General features: G+C 53.2%; 1 protein-coding gene across 2 annotated transcripts in view; it reads left to right on the top strand.

Annotated features, from left to right (window-relative positions):
- Faim2 (Fas apoptotic inhibitory molecule 2) overlaps nt 1–12,274 on the top strand; it is a 31,104-nt gene extending 18,830 nt beyond the window's left edge. For both annotated transcript variants that reach the window (XM_021217189.2, XM_021217188.2), the window contains exon 12: nt 9,033–12,274. In XM_021217189.2, the coding sequence (XP_021072848.1) occupies nt 9,033–9,182 (150 nt within the window). In that variant the 3' untranslated portion in view covers nt 9,183–12,274. The remainder of the gene's footprint in view (nt 1–9,032) is intronic.
- Nucleotides 12,275–13,653: the final 1,379 nt, after the last annotated feature.

The following is a 13,653-nucleotide window of genomic DNA, read 5'->3' as shown; positions in this document are numbered from 1 at the left end:
ACTCACCCACCCACCCATCACGGCGGTACTCACCCACCCACCCATCATGGTGGTACTCACCCACCCACCCATCATGGTGGTACTCACCCACCCACCCATCATGGTGGTACTCACCCACCCACCCATCATGGCGGTACTCACCCACCCACCCATCACGGTGGTACTCACCCGTAAAACTAGCATCTGGGGAGAGGAGGCAGGGGGATTAGAAGTTCGGCGTCATTCTTGGCTACGTAAGAGAGTTTGAGACCACAGGAGACCCTGTCTGAAAGCATGCAAAGCCAAGCACCTTTTGCATCGGAAACCCTAGGGTTAAGGAGTTGTCAGTACCGGTCAGATCTGGGACCAAGCCTCAGTCACACTGTACCTGCTTAGTGACATTCCCAGTCCCTGAGGTCCCTAAGAGAGAAGGAACTTCTCCTGGCTGGGACTTGAGCAGAAGATAGGCAGAGCCCTCCAGCCATCCTTTCTGTCATGTATCGAGGGGAATGTGACAGGTCAGAGAGGTAAGGTCAGACAAGGGTCCAGGCAGGGTAGAGCTGTGCTGGGCTTACGGGCTCATCATTCATGGGTCTTTATTGAGCATCTACTATGTGTGAAGTGCTTTGCTGCCTCCCCAGAAGCCTCCGTCAGGAGGAAGAACACTGGGTGAATATCTCAGGTCTGTGGGAACTCCCTGTGGGTCTCTCCATGATTACCAGAAGCACGGGGTGAATACTGTGAAATGGCCCAAGGCTACCTAGTCAAGGAACATGAGGACCAGAAGAGCTAGATACAGTAAGCCCTCCTCTTATGGGTGTGAAAACCGACATCTAGAGAGATCAGGCAAATAGGCTAAGACAGTGGTTCTCAACCTGTGGGTCACAGCCCCTTTAACAAGGGCCAACTATAAGAGATTTCCTGTGTATCAGATTCATTATGATTCAAAACAGTAGCAAGATTACAGTTATGAAGTAGCAATGGAAATAATTTTGTGGGGGGGGGGAGGGGTCACAATCACACAAGGAACTGCAGTAAAGGGTCCCAGCATTCGGAAGGCTGAGAACCACTGCTGTAAGGTTTCCCAGCAAGTCAACAAAGTATAGGTTAAGACTGGGTTGCCATTTACCTCAGTCTATCTGCCACATTCCCTGTGTCAGTGGGGATCCCACTTCTTGGGAACCCTAAGACCTAAATAAAGTGAGATATCCACTTACCCCAGGATATCCACTTCTCCTGGCTCCTGGACCAGTGTTCCTCCTTCCACCTCATATTTTCTCAAGCAAAAGAGCAATCTCAGAGAATTGGATGGGGATCGGGACGGGGGAAAAGAAGAGAGCAAAAATCAGGGCCACCAGCCCCAGGCAGTAGCATCAGGAGGCCGCAGAGAGCAGCCATGGCAGGGAACAGAAGAGGCAGACCGGAGCAAGGGAAGCCGGTGGAGTTGGAAGACTGCCTGTGGAGGACCAGGGCGTGCACTTTGCTTCCTGAGGGTCAGGTTGCAGCAAGTGTGAAGGCAGGGAGGGCTGGGTGGCTGGTAAGCCTTTAAATCTGTTCAATAATCCCTCGTATTATTAGAATAATATGAATAATCCCGGCCGCCTGTCCCACCCATAGCGTTCTGTAGAACACGGTCCTGTTTATTGCTTCGTTACGTCCTACCATAAAGCAGGGAAGGAAGCAAGGCTGACGTCGTTCTAAGAACTGCCTTGCATACTCAAGGAGGCCTTGGGTGTTAAGTTGTGAATCTGGTAAAGTCTCGCAGCCAGTAAAGGACAGGTCCAGGCCCAGATGTCCCAGGGCCAAGGTGCCCTGAAACTGGTGTCCAGTGCCTCTGTGGTCACCTGGGGAGAGGATAAACCTCCCCTGTCCTCTTCGTCACCACCACTATCTTCTTCATCACCATCACCACTACCACCATCTTCATCATCATGTGTTTCATGTGTTGACTTCTCTACTGGACTCTTGAGTCCGCATGGAAACATACTGTGATTTCTCCCATCTAAAGGAACATAAAGCCCACAAAATACTCTTAACCCACATCTCCCTAAAGCTCTTGCCCAGATACAGAAAAAAAAACAAAAAACAAAAAAAAAAAACAAAACTTCCTTAGGAATCTCTGTTCATCTCCCACAATGCCCCACCCCACCCTAGTCCCTCCTCCTCCCAGTTGTCTGCTCCCATACTCTCTTGTGTGCCTTTTCCATGCAGCCGGGGCTCTGTGCACGCTGAGTGTGAGCTCTGCCACCGAGCTTCATCCTCAGTCCACCGAGCACTCCACACAATACGGTATTATCCGGTTCACCAGCAACCTCCACGGGGACAAACCCAGCAGGCAGTCTCAGCCCTCCTTGGCCTAACCCAGCAGAAGCACCCTCTAGCCCTCCAGCTCCTGGGTTTTGGTTAGGCGGGCCCATGGTGGCTCGCCCTAGGTCCCCAGAGTCTTTCCGTCCTCTTCTCTCGGAACTCCAGGTGGGCCCAATGCTTTGGATTTCATGCTCCACGCTGATGGCTGCAGATTTACATCTCCAGCCCTAGAGTCTGAGTCCCAGACTAGAACGTCCAGTTGCGTAGTCAGTGCGCCCATTTGAACTCTGACTGACCCTTTACCCTCACTAACACGCAAGCAGCTTCTTTCGCCTGGGTCCCTCTGCCTCTGTGTCCTTCCCACGGCTTCTCTCGGTGTTCCCACTCCAGGCAGATTCCTTGGCAGCCTCTCCCTTCCCAACACCCTACACTGTCAGACCGAGTCGGCAGCAGGTCTCAGGGCTCTACCTCTGTTCTAGAGCCTAAGCGCTCTGCCAAGCTTTGTGGCCCTTCTTTCTCTGTGCCACCAGGCTTGTTGTGCTGCCCCCAGCAGCTTCCCCTGCTGTGTCCCCTGTCTCTGGTCTAGACAGCAGGCAGGGGTGGGGATCCCTGCTTCACATCCAGCAGGTGGTTGCTCCCCATAGACCCCCCTTTGAACTCCTCTCTCCAACTCTGCTGCGCCCCTTGCTGCCTAGGCTGAGTGGCTCCTTCCACACCCAGGATCCCACACCGATCTGCTCCTCTGTTGTTTCCTTCACCCACCGCTGAGCAGCCTCCACACTCAAGCGCTGCTCCCTCCTCCCTGGAGTCCTAGCTCTGGAGACCCTATCTCTTCCTCCGGGTTTTTCTGATCTGTTTGGTTTTCCGACTCCAGGGGAAGTTAACTCCCTGACGGTGAGGCTCACCAACCACTCTGGTTTGTGCATAGATGTAGTCCTAGCTCCCGGAACAACCTCGTACACAGCAGACACCCCCTGGTGTTTGTGGGGGTGAATGGATGCCCGAGGAGTGAGTGTGGGCAAGGATCTGAGGTGCTGGGATGGCCAGTCTCACAGCTGAGTGTTCACTGTCCCCGCTGTCTCCTGTGAGTCACAGGGAGGAGGAGGCACTTTGGTGCCCGGTGACCCCCAAATGTCTCATTCAATTAGTGCACCAAAAAGCCTTGGTTGGGATCATCTTGAAAGTTGCATACAGAATAGTTGAGAGTTCATGGGTGGGCCCTTCTGCTTAGAGACGGGAAGACAGGCCCTTGCGTGCCATGACGCATGTAAGAGCCCGGTGTCTTAAGCTACCCCAAAGAAGGTCCGACAAGGTTAAAGCAGTGTTCCCAGGCATGGAAACGTAAAGCCTCAGGTGTTGCTAGAGATAGACCGGCCCTTGGCACCACCCCGCACAGTTTCTGCCCAGCCCTACAGCCTGGCCCATGAGTTTACCTCTCAAGAAAGCACCCAAGTGGGTAGACACTTGGAGCTGACACCTTTGAACTGACTCACCCACTTCTTACTAGCATTTCAGTCCTGGCATCCAGCAAGGGGTAGGGGCCAAGCTGCAAACTCAAGGCTTCCTGACACTGCGCCAAGGCTGAGTGTGGGAGAGACAGACGTAGGAGGGGGTTACTTCTCAAGGTTGGACCAGCACCCCAAGAGGCCTTGGCTTTCATGACAGGGGTCCCTACCTACCCTGAAAGATGGAAGAAGCTCTCAGGGTTGGAGCTGAGGGTTCTCGGACAGAGGCTCTGGCTATTCTTCTCAGGGTCTGTAAAGCCCAGGCTGGTGGGAATAGGGACCGCGCCAGGGAGGGTCCAGGGCCTCATCCAACACTTCCTGTTATCCCTTCCTCGCACATTGCTGATGGGGAGTAATCGAGTCGAGGCTGTGCCAAGCATCCTTGTTTTGTCTGACTGCAGTGAAGAGAAAGGGTCCCATTGTGTCACTATCCCACAGAAGGCTAAGTGGGAGGAGCCATCCCAAAGGACAAAGTCACCCTCCAGTTGGACAAGAGGGAACAGGGCACCAGATGGGCCCAGTTCTGGGCACCTTCCAACTTGGAAGCCTGTGTTTTTTCTAAGCAAAATGTTGTTTGCATTTCTTCTTACCTCACTCTTATAACACACAAACACACACACACACACACACACACACACACGCCATCAGGTATGCACCCCAGCTTGCTTCTCTAGGCATCTGGGGACAGTCATCCTCTTGGCTGTGTGATGAGGGCAAGTTGCTTATACCGTCTGTGCCTCAGTGACGTCAACAAATGATGGGGGCAGTAATGTGACATTTGTCACAGAGGCTAAAGTGGGTATTTAAAAACAGTCACAAGACTTTGTTATATTAATCCTTGTGTTTATAGCTTGTACTTTGTAATATATGAATACATCTATTCCTGGGTCTTGGCTTTTAAGAATCCTAACTATGGATGAAGCAAACATTTTGAGCGCACTCCTTGGCTTTCCCCGTGGTGACCGTGATGGGCAGCTGCCATCTTCCTAGACTGTTCTATGAACACGCTTGTCTATAGGCTCCTGAGTCACAAAAGTACTTCCGTGCAGGTGTGTGATAAGGTCCTTTCCACAGGTCGCTTTCTTCTCGTGGTAGCAGATATCAGGTTCCCAACTCCGTTCTGCGTCAGTTTAGCTAACCGGCCCCTGTTGACAGGCTGGGTTGTTTCCGGTAAAGCTCTGTTAGAACCTGCCTGGTGAGAGAGAGTGGCCCAGGGCTCACAGCTCCTGCACCACACTGCTGTTTCTGTAGGACAGACTCAGACCACAGTCTCCTTTCCACATTGGCTCCACACATTGCAGCCCCAGCTTTTTATATTCAATCCTTGTCTGCCGGTGGCCTGTCCTCTTCATAGTGTGGCTCTCCCTCAGTGCCCCAGTTTCATCTCTGAGGCCACATTGGAGGGAGGGACACACAACAGATAGAAGCTTGATTTCCCATGTAGCAGGGCCAGGCCAACCATGTGACCAGAGTCTATGTAGATCGCCAGTTCTCAGCCCGTGTGGGTGGCAATCCGTTTGGGGAGACAGGGAGAGGTCAGATGACCCTTTCTCAGGGGTCACATATCAGGTATCCTGCACACCAAATGTTTACATTATGATGTATAACAGTAACAAAATTACAGCTATGAAGTAACAATGAAATATTTTTTATGGTTGGGGGTCACCATGACATAAGGAATTGTATTAAAGGGTAGAAGCATTAGGAAGGTTGAGAGCCAGTGGTATAGGTGCAGCCCTACTGTGTAGTGGACTAGAACAGACACCCTCAGCTCCTCTGCCCTGTGCAGGTCCCTCTTAGTTCCTTTGCAAGCCTACTCTGCTCCTGTTCCACCAGATAAGGGGCGAGGGTCAGGTTCCAGCACTAGACAAGAGACCATCAGCAAGCTACTTTCCTCTCTAAGACCCCTGGCCTTACCTACAGGCTAAACAGTGACATGCCCACCTCGGGTGCACAGGGACAGAGAGCTGAGATGACGCGATAGCATGCACGAGGACTGTTTATACATTCGGCATACGTAACTCCTGTTCTGGTCCGGCACTGCCTCTGACCGCATCCCACACATTCATGCAGAGTCCTGTGTCCAGCTGGCCTAGAACTCAGCCAAGGGTCACCCTTCCAGGTGTCAACAGCTGCCCTTAGCCTGCAACTAGCATGTTAACTATAAACAAGGTAATCTCAGCTCAGGATGTCCACAATACTTTCCATTGCCTAGGGGGATACTAGCCGGTTGCTTTTCCCTCGCAATGCGTGCTTACGGTGGGATTTTAACATTTATTTTACATTTAACTGTGCTGTGCTTGTGTGTGTGTGTGTGTGTGTGTGTGTGTGTGTGTGCGCGCGCGCGCGCGCGCGCCACAGTGTGTTCATGGAGATTTAGAGGGCAACTTCTAGGAGTCAGTTGTCTCCACTGTGCGGGTTCTGGGAATCAAATTCGCGCTGTCAGGCTTGGTAGCAAGCACCCAATCTGCTGAACCATCCCTCTGGACCTTGGAATGGAATTCTGATGATGCTTGTGGCCCTCATTAAACTGTCAGTTCTTCAAAGTCAAGTCCCCTGGAACACAGGAGGTGCTCAGTTCTTTGAGGGTAGCACACAGTAGGTGCTCATTAAATATGAGTGCGCACAAATAAGTAGAAAGCTCCCCGCTGGCTCTGGGGAATGAGGCTGCAGGGGCGGGTGGTAACCACTTTAGGATGGTCCTCCCCAGCTAATGCCACTTGGAGGAGAATCCGGGGCCAGGAGCCAAGGACACAGGCCGCAGTGGGTCCACTCTTGTTTGCAGCCAGCTAGCTGTTCTGGGAAGCCACTGGGTGGGTGCTCCTTGGAGGGGCACCCCCAGACCCCATCAGTTCCAACCCTTCTAGGTTGAAGGATTTGGTTTCATGAGCTCACCCAGGGGTGACCAGGCTCTGGGAAAGCAACCAGGCATGGCTGATTGATAAGCCAGCTCAGCGATTTATTAACTTATGCTTGGCAGCTGCGCCTGTTAAACAGCCCGCAGCATTGGAGCCAGCCCCTCTCTCTGCCTGCTTGCTCTCTTTGCAGAGGAAATTTCACTTACAAAGCCAGATCTCTTTGCTAAGTACGACGGAGTAAAATGATAGTCTAAAATAATGCGAGCCAGGGATGGTGTGACCGTCACTGCTCTCCTGCTCTGTGAAGCGAGGGCTCTGAGGTCACGTGATTAGGTTGACTCGACCCTTGGCCTTCTGTGTTCCAGGGGGTCCAGCCCTTAATGCTGCTGAGATCAGAGGCCCGGTCCATGCATACAAGGTCCCCTCAACCCTTACCGTAGCTCGCCATTTTCCTTCTATAGATTCCCCTCAGAATCTCTCTGCCTCCCCGACATGATGTGGGAGCCACCTGGGTCTCATTAGCAGCGTCTGCCTATTCCTGGGAGGATACAGCTCCCCCAGATGCCTCAGTAAAACCCCAGTAACAGCACCATTCATTAGGCGTCTGCTGCTTGCCAGGTGTCCTGCCCACAGTATGGTTATCACGGTCTCGGAACAGCCCCACTCAGCGCCAGGGAGTCACAGGCCGAGAAGAGAGTCTGAGTCTTGCTCAGTCTCCCAGCTGTGTGGGTGGCAGGACAGAGTCTCCAAGTGAAGTGGCATCAGGCTGAGCTCAGAGTCACCCTCCTCATGCAGCATCTACTGGACTCGCCCCTTGTTGGAGTCTCTGGTCCCTGTGTTTTGTGGCGTTGGCATAGAGGGCAGGGATCCTCCCGGGGTTCTCAGTGGGCTACATCTAACACAACTCAAAGGAGTCTGGGTCCTCGGTCAAGGAGGGGATGAGAGAAAGGGATTGGGGCATCCTTCAGCCTCGATCCAGCCAAATGCAAGCTTCAAGGTCAGCTATCTGACCTTGTTCCTCTGTCCCCTCCCTTCCTACAATGCTCCCCTTCCTCCCACACACTTAGTTCTTCACTGTTCACAATGATCCAGCAGGTCCCCAGGGCTTCCAAAGGACTGCCCGGTCTATCCAAGGCCCACACCTCCTTGACACCCCAGGAAAAATGTCACCCACCCTAAGCACACCTTCCCCTTGAATGATCAAGAGCTCCCACTCCACAGCCTTAATTATAGCATAGACCCAGCTTTCTCATAATCATCTGAAAGTTCTCCCTCCCACCATTAGGCAGTGGGCCTAGCCGGATACACAGACTTGTGTCCTTTGTCGGTTCCGACTCGGTCCCTGGCCTGCCGCACATGTGTGATGCTGTGTGAGGAGCCTAGAAACACAGGCCTTCCGCGTATGTGTGGTGGAGCAGCTAGGCATAAAACGGGGATTAATCTGAAGAGACCTCACATGTGCGGATTGATGTTGCTGCCCCTTTTAGACCCTGGGAGACTCTGGGAGCTCCATCCTCTGAAGGATGCCGCTGCCTGCCTGATTTCATGTGTGGCATGAAAGGGGTTTCTACAGACGGAACCCAGAGGAAAGCTGTGGGGGAGGGGAGGGGTGTCTGTGGCCAGAGGGAAGGGCTGACAGGGGTGCAGGGGGGAGGACAGAGAGGAACTGTGGCTAAGGGAATCTCTGAAGAGTAATCTGTTAGGCCCAGAAGGTTCTCTGGGAGAGCAGATGACCCTGGGTGCTACAGAGGGTGACAGGGTGGGATGGATGCGGCTAGCCTGCTCAAAGCCTGGATTTGCCATTTCCCCACGTGGGTAAACTGAGATAAATGTTGAACATCTCTGGCCCCAGTTTCCTCTAGTGCTGACAGTTCTATTCCAAGGAGCTCATGTCTGTAAAGCGTATAACAACCCCCATCCCCTGGGTTACCTGAAGCGTGCATTCCCACCACTCCCCTCAAAAAACGTAGCAAGGCCCAGAACAACAGCACAAAGACTGCTTCATCTAGAAAGCTCCCTGCCTCAGAAGCTCTCCCTAACTGCGGCCATGCCCACCCAGGGCTTGCTTAGCCCTCAGCACTGTGGAGATGGGAGGTGGGGGCACGTTGTAATACTCTGGGGTTCCTCTCATGTCACTAACACCTCTGCCCCCACCTCCCCCACCCCAGAGGGGAGAGATCCTGCCTCTCTGCAGTATTTCTGCCTGGAACAAAATAAGTGCTCAGTAAACAGGGGGGGTGGTGGACATAATCAGGGAGGAAGGTGTTAGGGAAGATCCGGCTGTTGCAGCAGGGACGCTGGACAGACAGGTGGTAAACCAGCGGCTTAGCCCCTCAGTGTCACAGACTGGACATCTGACCTCTCGTTCTTTGCTCTTTTCCAGTTCCTGGCCTTCGATACCCAGTTGCTGATGGGTAACCGTCGACACTCGCTGAGCCCCGAGGAGTATATTTTTGGAGCCCTCAACATCTACTTAGACATTATCTATATCTTCACCTTCTTCCTGCAGCTTTTTGGCACCAACCGGGAATGAGGAGCCCTCCCCCCCCACCCCCTCCTCCAGAGAATGTCCCTTCCCTGTCCTGTGACCCTCTCCGTGCTCCTTCAAGACCAGACATAAACTCTGCTGCAGCCAGCTTGTGAGCAGCCGCTCCCTCCTGCAGCCAGCCCTCACGTTGTCCTTCTGCAGCTTGTACATATATGCCATGCTTGGGGCCCTGCAGATCTGAGGCCACGCCATCCCCTGCGGTGCCCCTGGCACCCGACTGCATCTTCCAAATGGCCCAGTCGAGGCTGAGGGCACCTCTGGGTTTGCAGACCCAAGGAATGAGCAGGAGGAGCCCGGCAGGATCTCAGAGGTGGGGAGGAGACCCCAGGAAACCTGGCTGAGACCGTGACCGCCACCAAGTCTTCTAGGGCTCCATCTTCTCTTTCAGGTCAAACAACCATGCTTTGTAAGAAAAAAAAATAGCCCAGGGGGCACGGCTGGAACATGAGGTCAGGGCTCTGTGGCGTGGGGAGAAGCTGTCCCCGGTTGTCCCTCCCTCAGCTGTAGGCCAGTTGCTTGTTCTAGGGACCTGGGAATATAAAGAGAGTAGGAAGCCAGTGGTTTCGCTACTTGCCTCAGCTTCTCCTCCTGGGTCATCCGGGTCATAGAACAGGGAGGGGGACGTGCTAAGCCCAGCCTGAGCTCCCAGGAGAAGTTGCGAGGGCTGAACTGGGGGCTGTCAATCAAATCACATCCACTGGAAAGGCATGTATGACCGTGGGGTTAGAACCCCATATCTCTCTCTCTCTCTCTCTCTCTCTCTCTCTCCACTCTGTGCCATTCCCACAGGCCTGCAGGGGAGGTGGGGTAGGAGGTCTGGTGTGGAGGTGGTTCTGTCTGCTGGCCTAGCCCTTGCAGGGCTGTCCTTCGGGCCCTTCTACAGGTATCCCTAGGTCTCCCCTGTCTTCTGCCGCACTCTGTCTTATCCCCAGCCAGGCCTCCTGAGGCCTGAAGAGTAGAGGCATCCATTTCCCTCCCCCAGCTTCCCTGGCCACTCAGCCCAGAGTCCCTGGGCCCTTGCCCCCTTATCTCCACATCTCTGTAATTTGGAAGCTGTCCAGCTAATGGTCACAGCCAGGGCCGGTCCCTTGAGCCTATCCCGTGCGATGAGGCCAGAGCTCCTTATCAACCTCCAGGCTGCTGGGATCTCAGGCTGAGTGTGCGTCAGCCACCCTGCCCTGGCTGACTGCCTGCTGGAGAGGGGACCAGGGGCCCACACCTGGGGCAGCATGCGGGCGACACATGCACCCAGCCAGCTCTAGGCCAGTGGAAAGTTACTGGGTGAAGGCTACAAGGCTGTGAGTAGATGCAGGGGACCCTGTCTGCCCCAGGAAAAGTGACTAGGTAGCCCATCCATTCCCACCCCTGCCCCTCCCCACCCTGTCTACTCTAGCCTTCGAGAAATATTACAGAAGCATTTGAAATTTTGTTCTATCTTGGATATTTGAGGAGAGAGGTGCTGGTCTAAATAAGCCTACTGCAGCAGTCCTGACTGGCCCTGCAGGGTTATCGGCATATCCCCATTTCAGAGGCAAAGCCAAGTAGCTCTGAAAGGCTTGGATAAATCCACTGTCGTCTAATAAACCCGAGGGACAGCCCACAGCTACTTCCTCCAGTCTGAGTCTGGGCTGGATTGAGACTTGTGTAGCCCATAGGTGTGTGGGTGAACAAGCACTGACATCTCTGGGGAGTTGTGACACCCCCCACCTGCCACTGTCACCTGGCTAGCCTGGCATGCGGAGATGCCAAACTCTTAGCTTTTCCCTCCTTGAAGTCAGCTGGGAGGCAGGATTTCTTCCTGGCTTCTGGTTCTGACCTCCCTGCCAACAGACTTATGACTGTCTGTGACTCTGTTTTCCTATCTGCAAGATGGAAGTTCCCAACCAGTGCCACTGGGGCAGGGAGAGGCACCAAGACACTTGGCTGACTTCCTCATCTGCTTGCTCCCCTTTGAGTGCCTCTCCTAATCTCTAGCTTCAGTTCTAGAAAGGTTTAAAGCCCCTCCCCCACTGACATGTCACCCTCACACTGGCCAGTTTCCCAGAATCCACTTGTCCAAGTCCTCTTCTGAGACAATTTATGCAGAGACTGAGGATTGAGAAATTTTTCCAAGGCGAAGTTCCAAAAACCATTGGGGGAAGGGCAAGCCCTCAGCCACAAATAATGTGACCGGGGCACAAGTCACAGTGATCTCAAAGATGGCTGGTAAAGGTGGGGAGGCCCGGCAGCTACCCAGCACACGGCCAGCCGAACTGGCTCCAGGGCCTGAGAAAGCCTTGATGTCGACCCCTGGTGGGGCAGTAAGGAGTCCCAGGAACACCTGGGTGGGTCTTGGCAGGAGGAAGGGCAGGGGAAACAAGAATGCAGGATTATGTGGAATGCGGGGATTATGAGAAACCTAAGCTGGGCAGGTGCGGCAAGCTGTGTAGGAGGAAGCACTGGCCCCCCCGCATTTTTAGCTTGGGTGGTGCCGGTCATAGGTCCCTATGACGGGGTTTCATAAGGCTTGAGGGAGCCAGGAATATCTGATGTGATGCTCAAAGCCCTCTGAGGAACCATGACAGACCAGGAGGTGCCCTCCAAGGCTCAAGATGGGACGAAGTAGGGACATTAAGTCCCTCATTCCGCACACCAGTTCCTGGATCCATGCACAGCTCTTTCAGTATAGCCCAAGGAAGCAAAAGACTTCCTTGGGTGTGGTATGGTTCTTTCATTCCATACCCTTTCTTCTGTGTGAGCCTGCAGAATCCCTCAAGTACCCTAGTCCAAGGGGGGGGGGGGGTGTCAAGTTGGGAATTTTTCACAAGGACTTTGCTGCCCCCTTCTGGCTGTTAGAGGAAAAGCAGAGTCTGGCTTTGCACAAACCCATCTCTTCTCACTCAGTCCCCCGCCCTGAGTGTCATAGGATGGAGATATAGCACCAGGCACAAGGACTCACCTGCTACACACCCAGACAGGGCTGCCCTTTTGGCATCAGCTCCTCGAGTTCCCTATAATCTCTTCCGTGTGCCTGTCTCTGGCCTCACCTGCCCAAGATCTGTGACTGATTGGAAATAATAAAAGCACTTACTAAGACACCTGGACTGTTTGCTTGTGGCCTCGGCTGGCTTTGTGGAGTGAGCTGTGGGGTGGCTTTCTTACAGGAACTACTTAAAATCTCCATCTTTGCTTTCCTGGGAAAAGGCGAGGGGTCATCGTGCTCAGGACACCTTTGCCTGAGAGCATTCTGCACACTGACCAAATCTTATTGGTCCATGGGAACCTGCTCTTTTCCAGGCCCCACTGGTAGAAAAGTCTTTGAGCAAAAGTGTTTCCTCAAGACGGAGAGCCTGGACATTTCAAAAAGCAGCAGGTTTGAACCTATACAACGAGAGTTTCGGGGGACTATCTTGTAAATCCTAGAGCTACAGAACTTACAGCACACGGGCAAAAGCATCATTTAAGAGGAGAGAGGAAGGGAGGGGTGGAGAGAGGGAGGGATCTGCTCCAACTGTTTTATTTTACATAAGAAGAAACTTAGAAGCAAAAGTTTCAGCGACCAGTCCAAGCTTATGCATAAATTACCGACAGAATGGGATCAAAGGGCAAATCAGTTAATGATGATGTCAACAGATTCCCATGGTGTGCTGGATAGTTTTGTGTTGACTTGACACAAACTAGAGTCATCTGAGAGGTTAAGAAAATGCCTCCGTAAGATCAAGCTGAGGCCAGGCTGTGGTGGCACATGCCTTTAATCCCAGCACTTGGGAGGCAGAGGCAGGCAGGTCTCTGAGTTCGAGGCCAGCCTATTCTTCAGAGTGAGTTCCAGGATAGCTTTGTGTCCAGGTCTACTTTGTAGACCAGGATGGCCTCGAACTCAGAAATCCACCTGCCTCTGCATCCCGAGTGGTGGGAGGATTAAAGGCGTGCGCCACCACGCCCGGCTCAGCTTGCTTTCTTATAGAACCCAAGACTACCAGCCCAGGGATGGCACCACCCACAATGGGCTGGGTCCTCCCGCCTTGATCACTAATTGAGAAAATGCCTTACAGCTGGATCTCACAGAGGCATTTCCTCGCCTGAAGCTCCTTTCTTTGTGATAACTCCAGCCTGTGTCAAGTTGACACACAAAACCAACCAGTATGAGAGGGAATGCTGGACTCTCGTGCTTCCCCCAGCCAGCACAAGCCCTACAGCCTTCCCAACTTGTCCCTAGACTGCCGGAGTTTCATTAGCTTCCTGAGGCTGCAGTAACAGATGGTCATGAACTGAGCAGCTGAAAACAACAGAAATAGTCTATTCCACCACGGTTGCTGAGACCCAAGCCTTGCTTGCTCCCTTGGGAGGCTGTGACAACGGATGGTTTTCTTCAGCATCCTGTGGAACCTTCCAGTCTCTGCCTGCTTCAGCACATGGGCTCTTCCCTGCCTCTCCTCCTTCCTTTTTTTTTTTTTTTTTTTTTGGTTTTTCGAGACAA

Source organism: Mus pahari, chromosome 17 (assembly GCF_900095145.1).
Source record: "Mus pahari chromosome 17, PAHARI_EIJ_v1.1, whole genome shotgun sequence".
Lineage (NCBI taxonomy): Eukaryota > Metazoa > Chordata > Mammalia > Rodentia > Muridae > Mus > Mus pahari.
The sequence above is the reverse complement of the archived record's forward strand: the minus strand, read 5'-3'. Positions and strand labels throughout refer to the sequence as shown.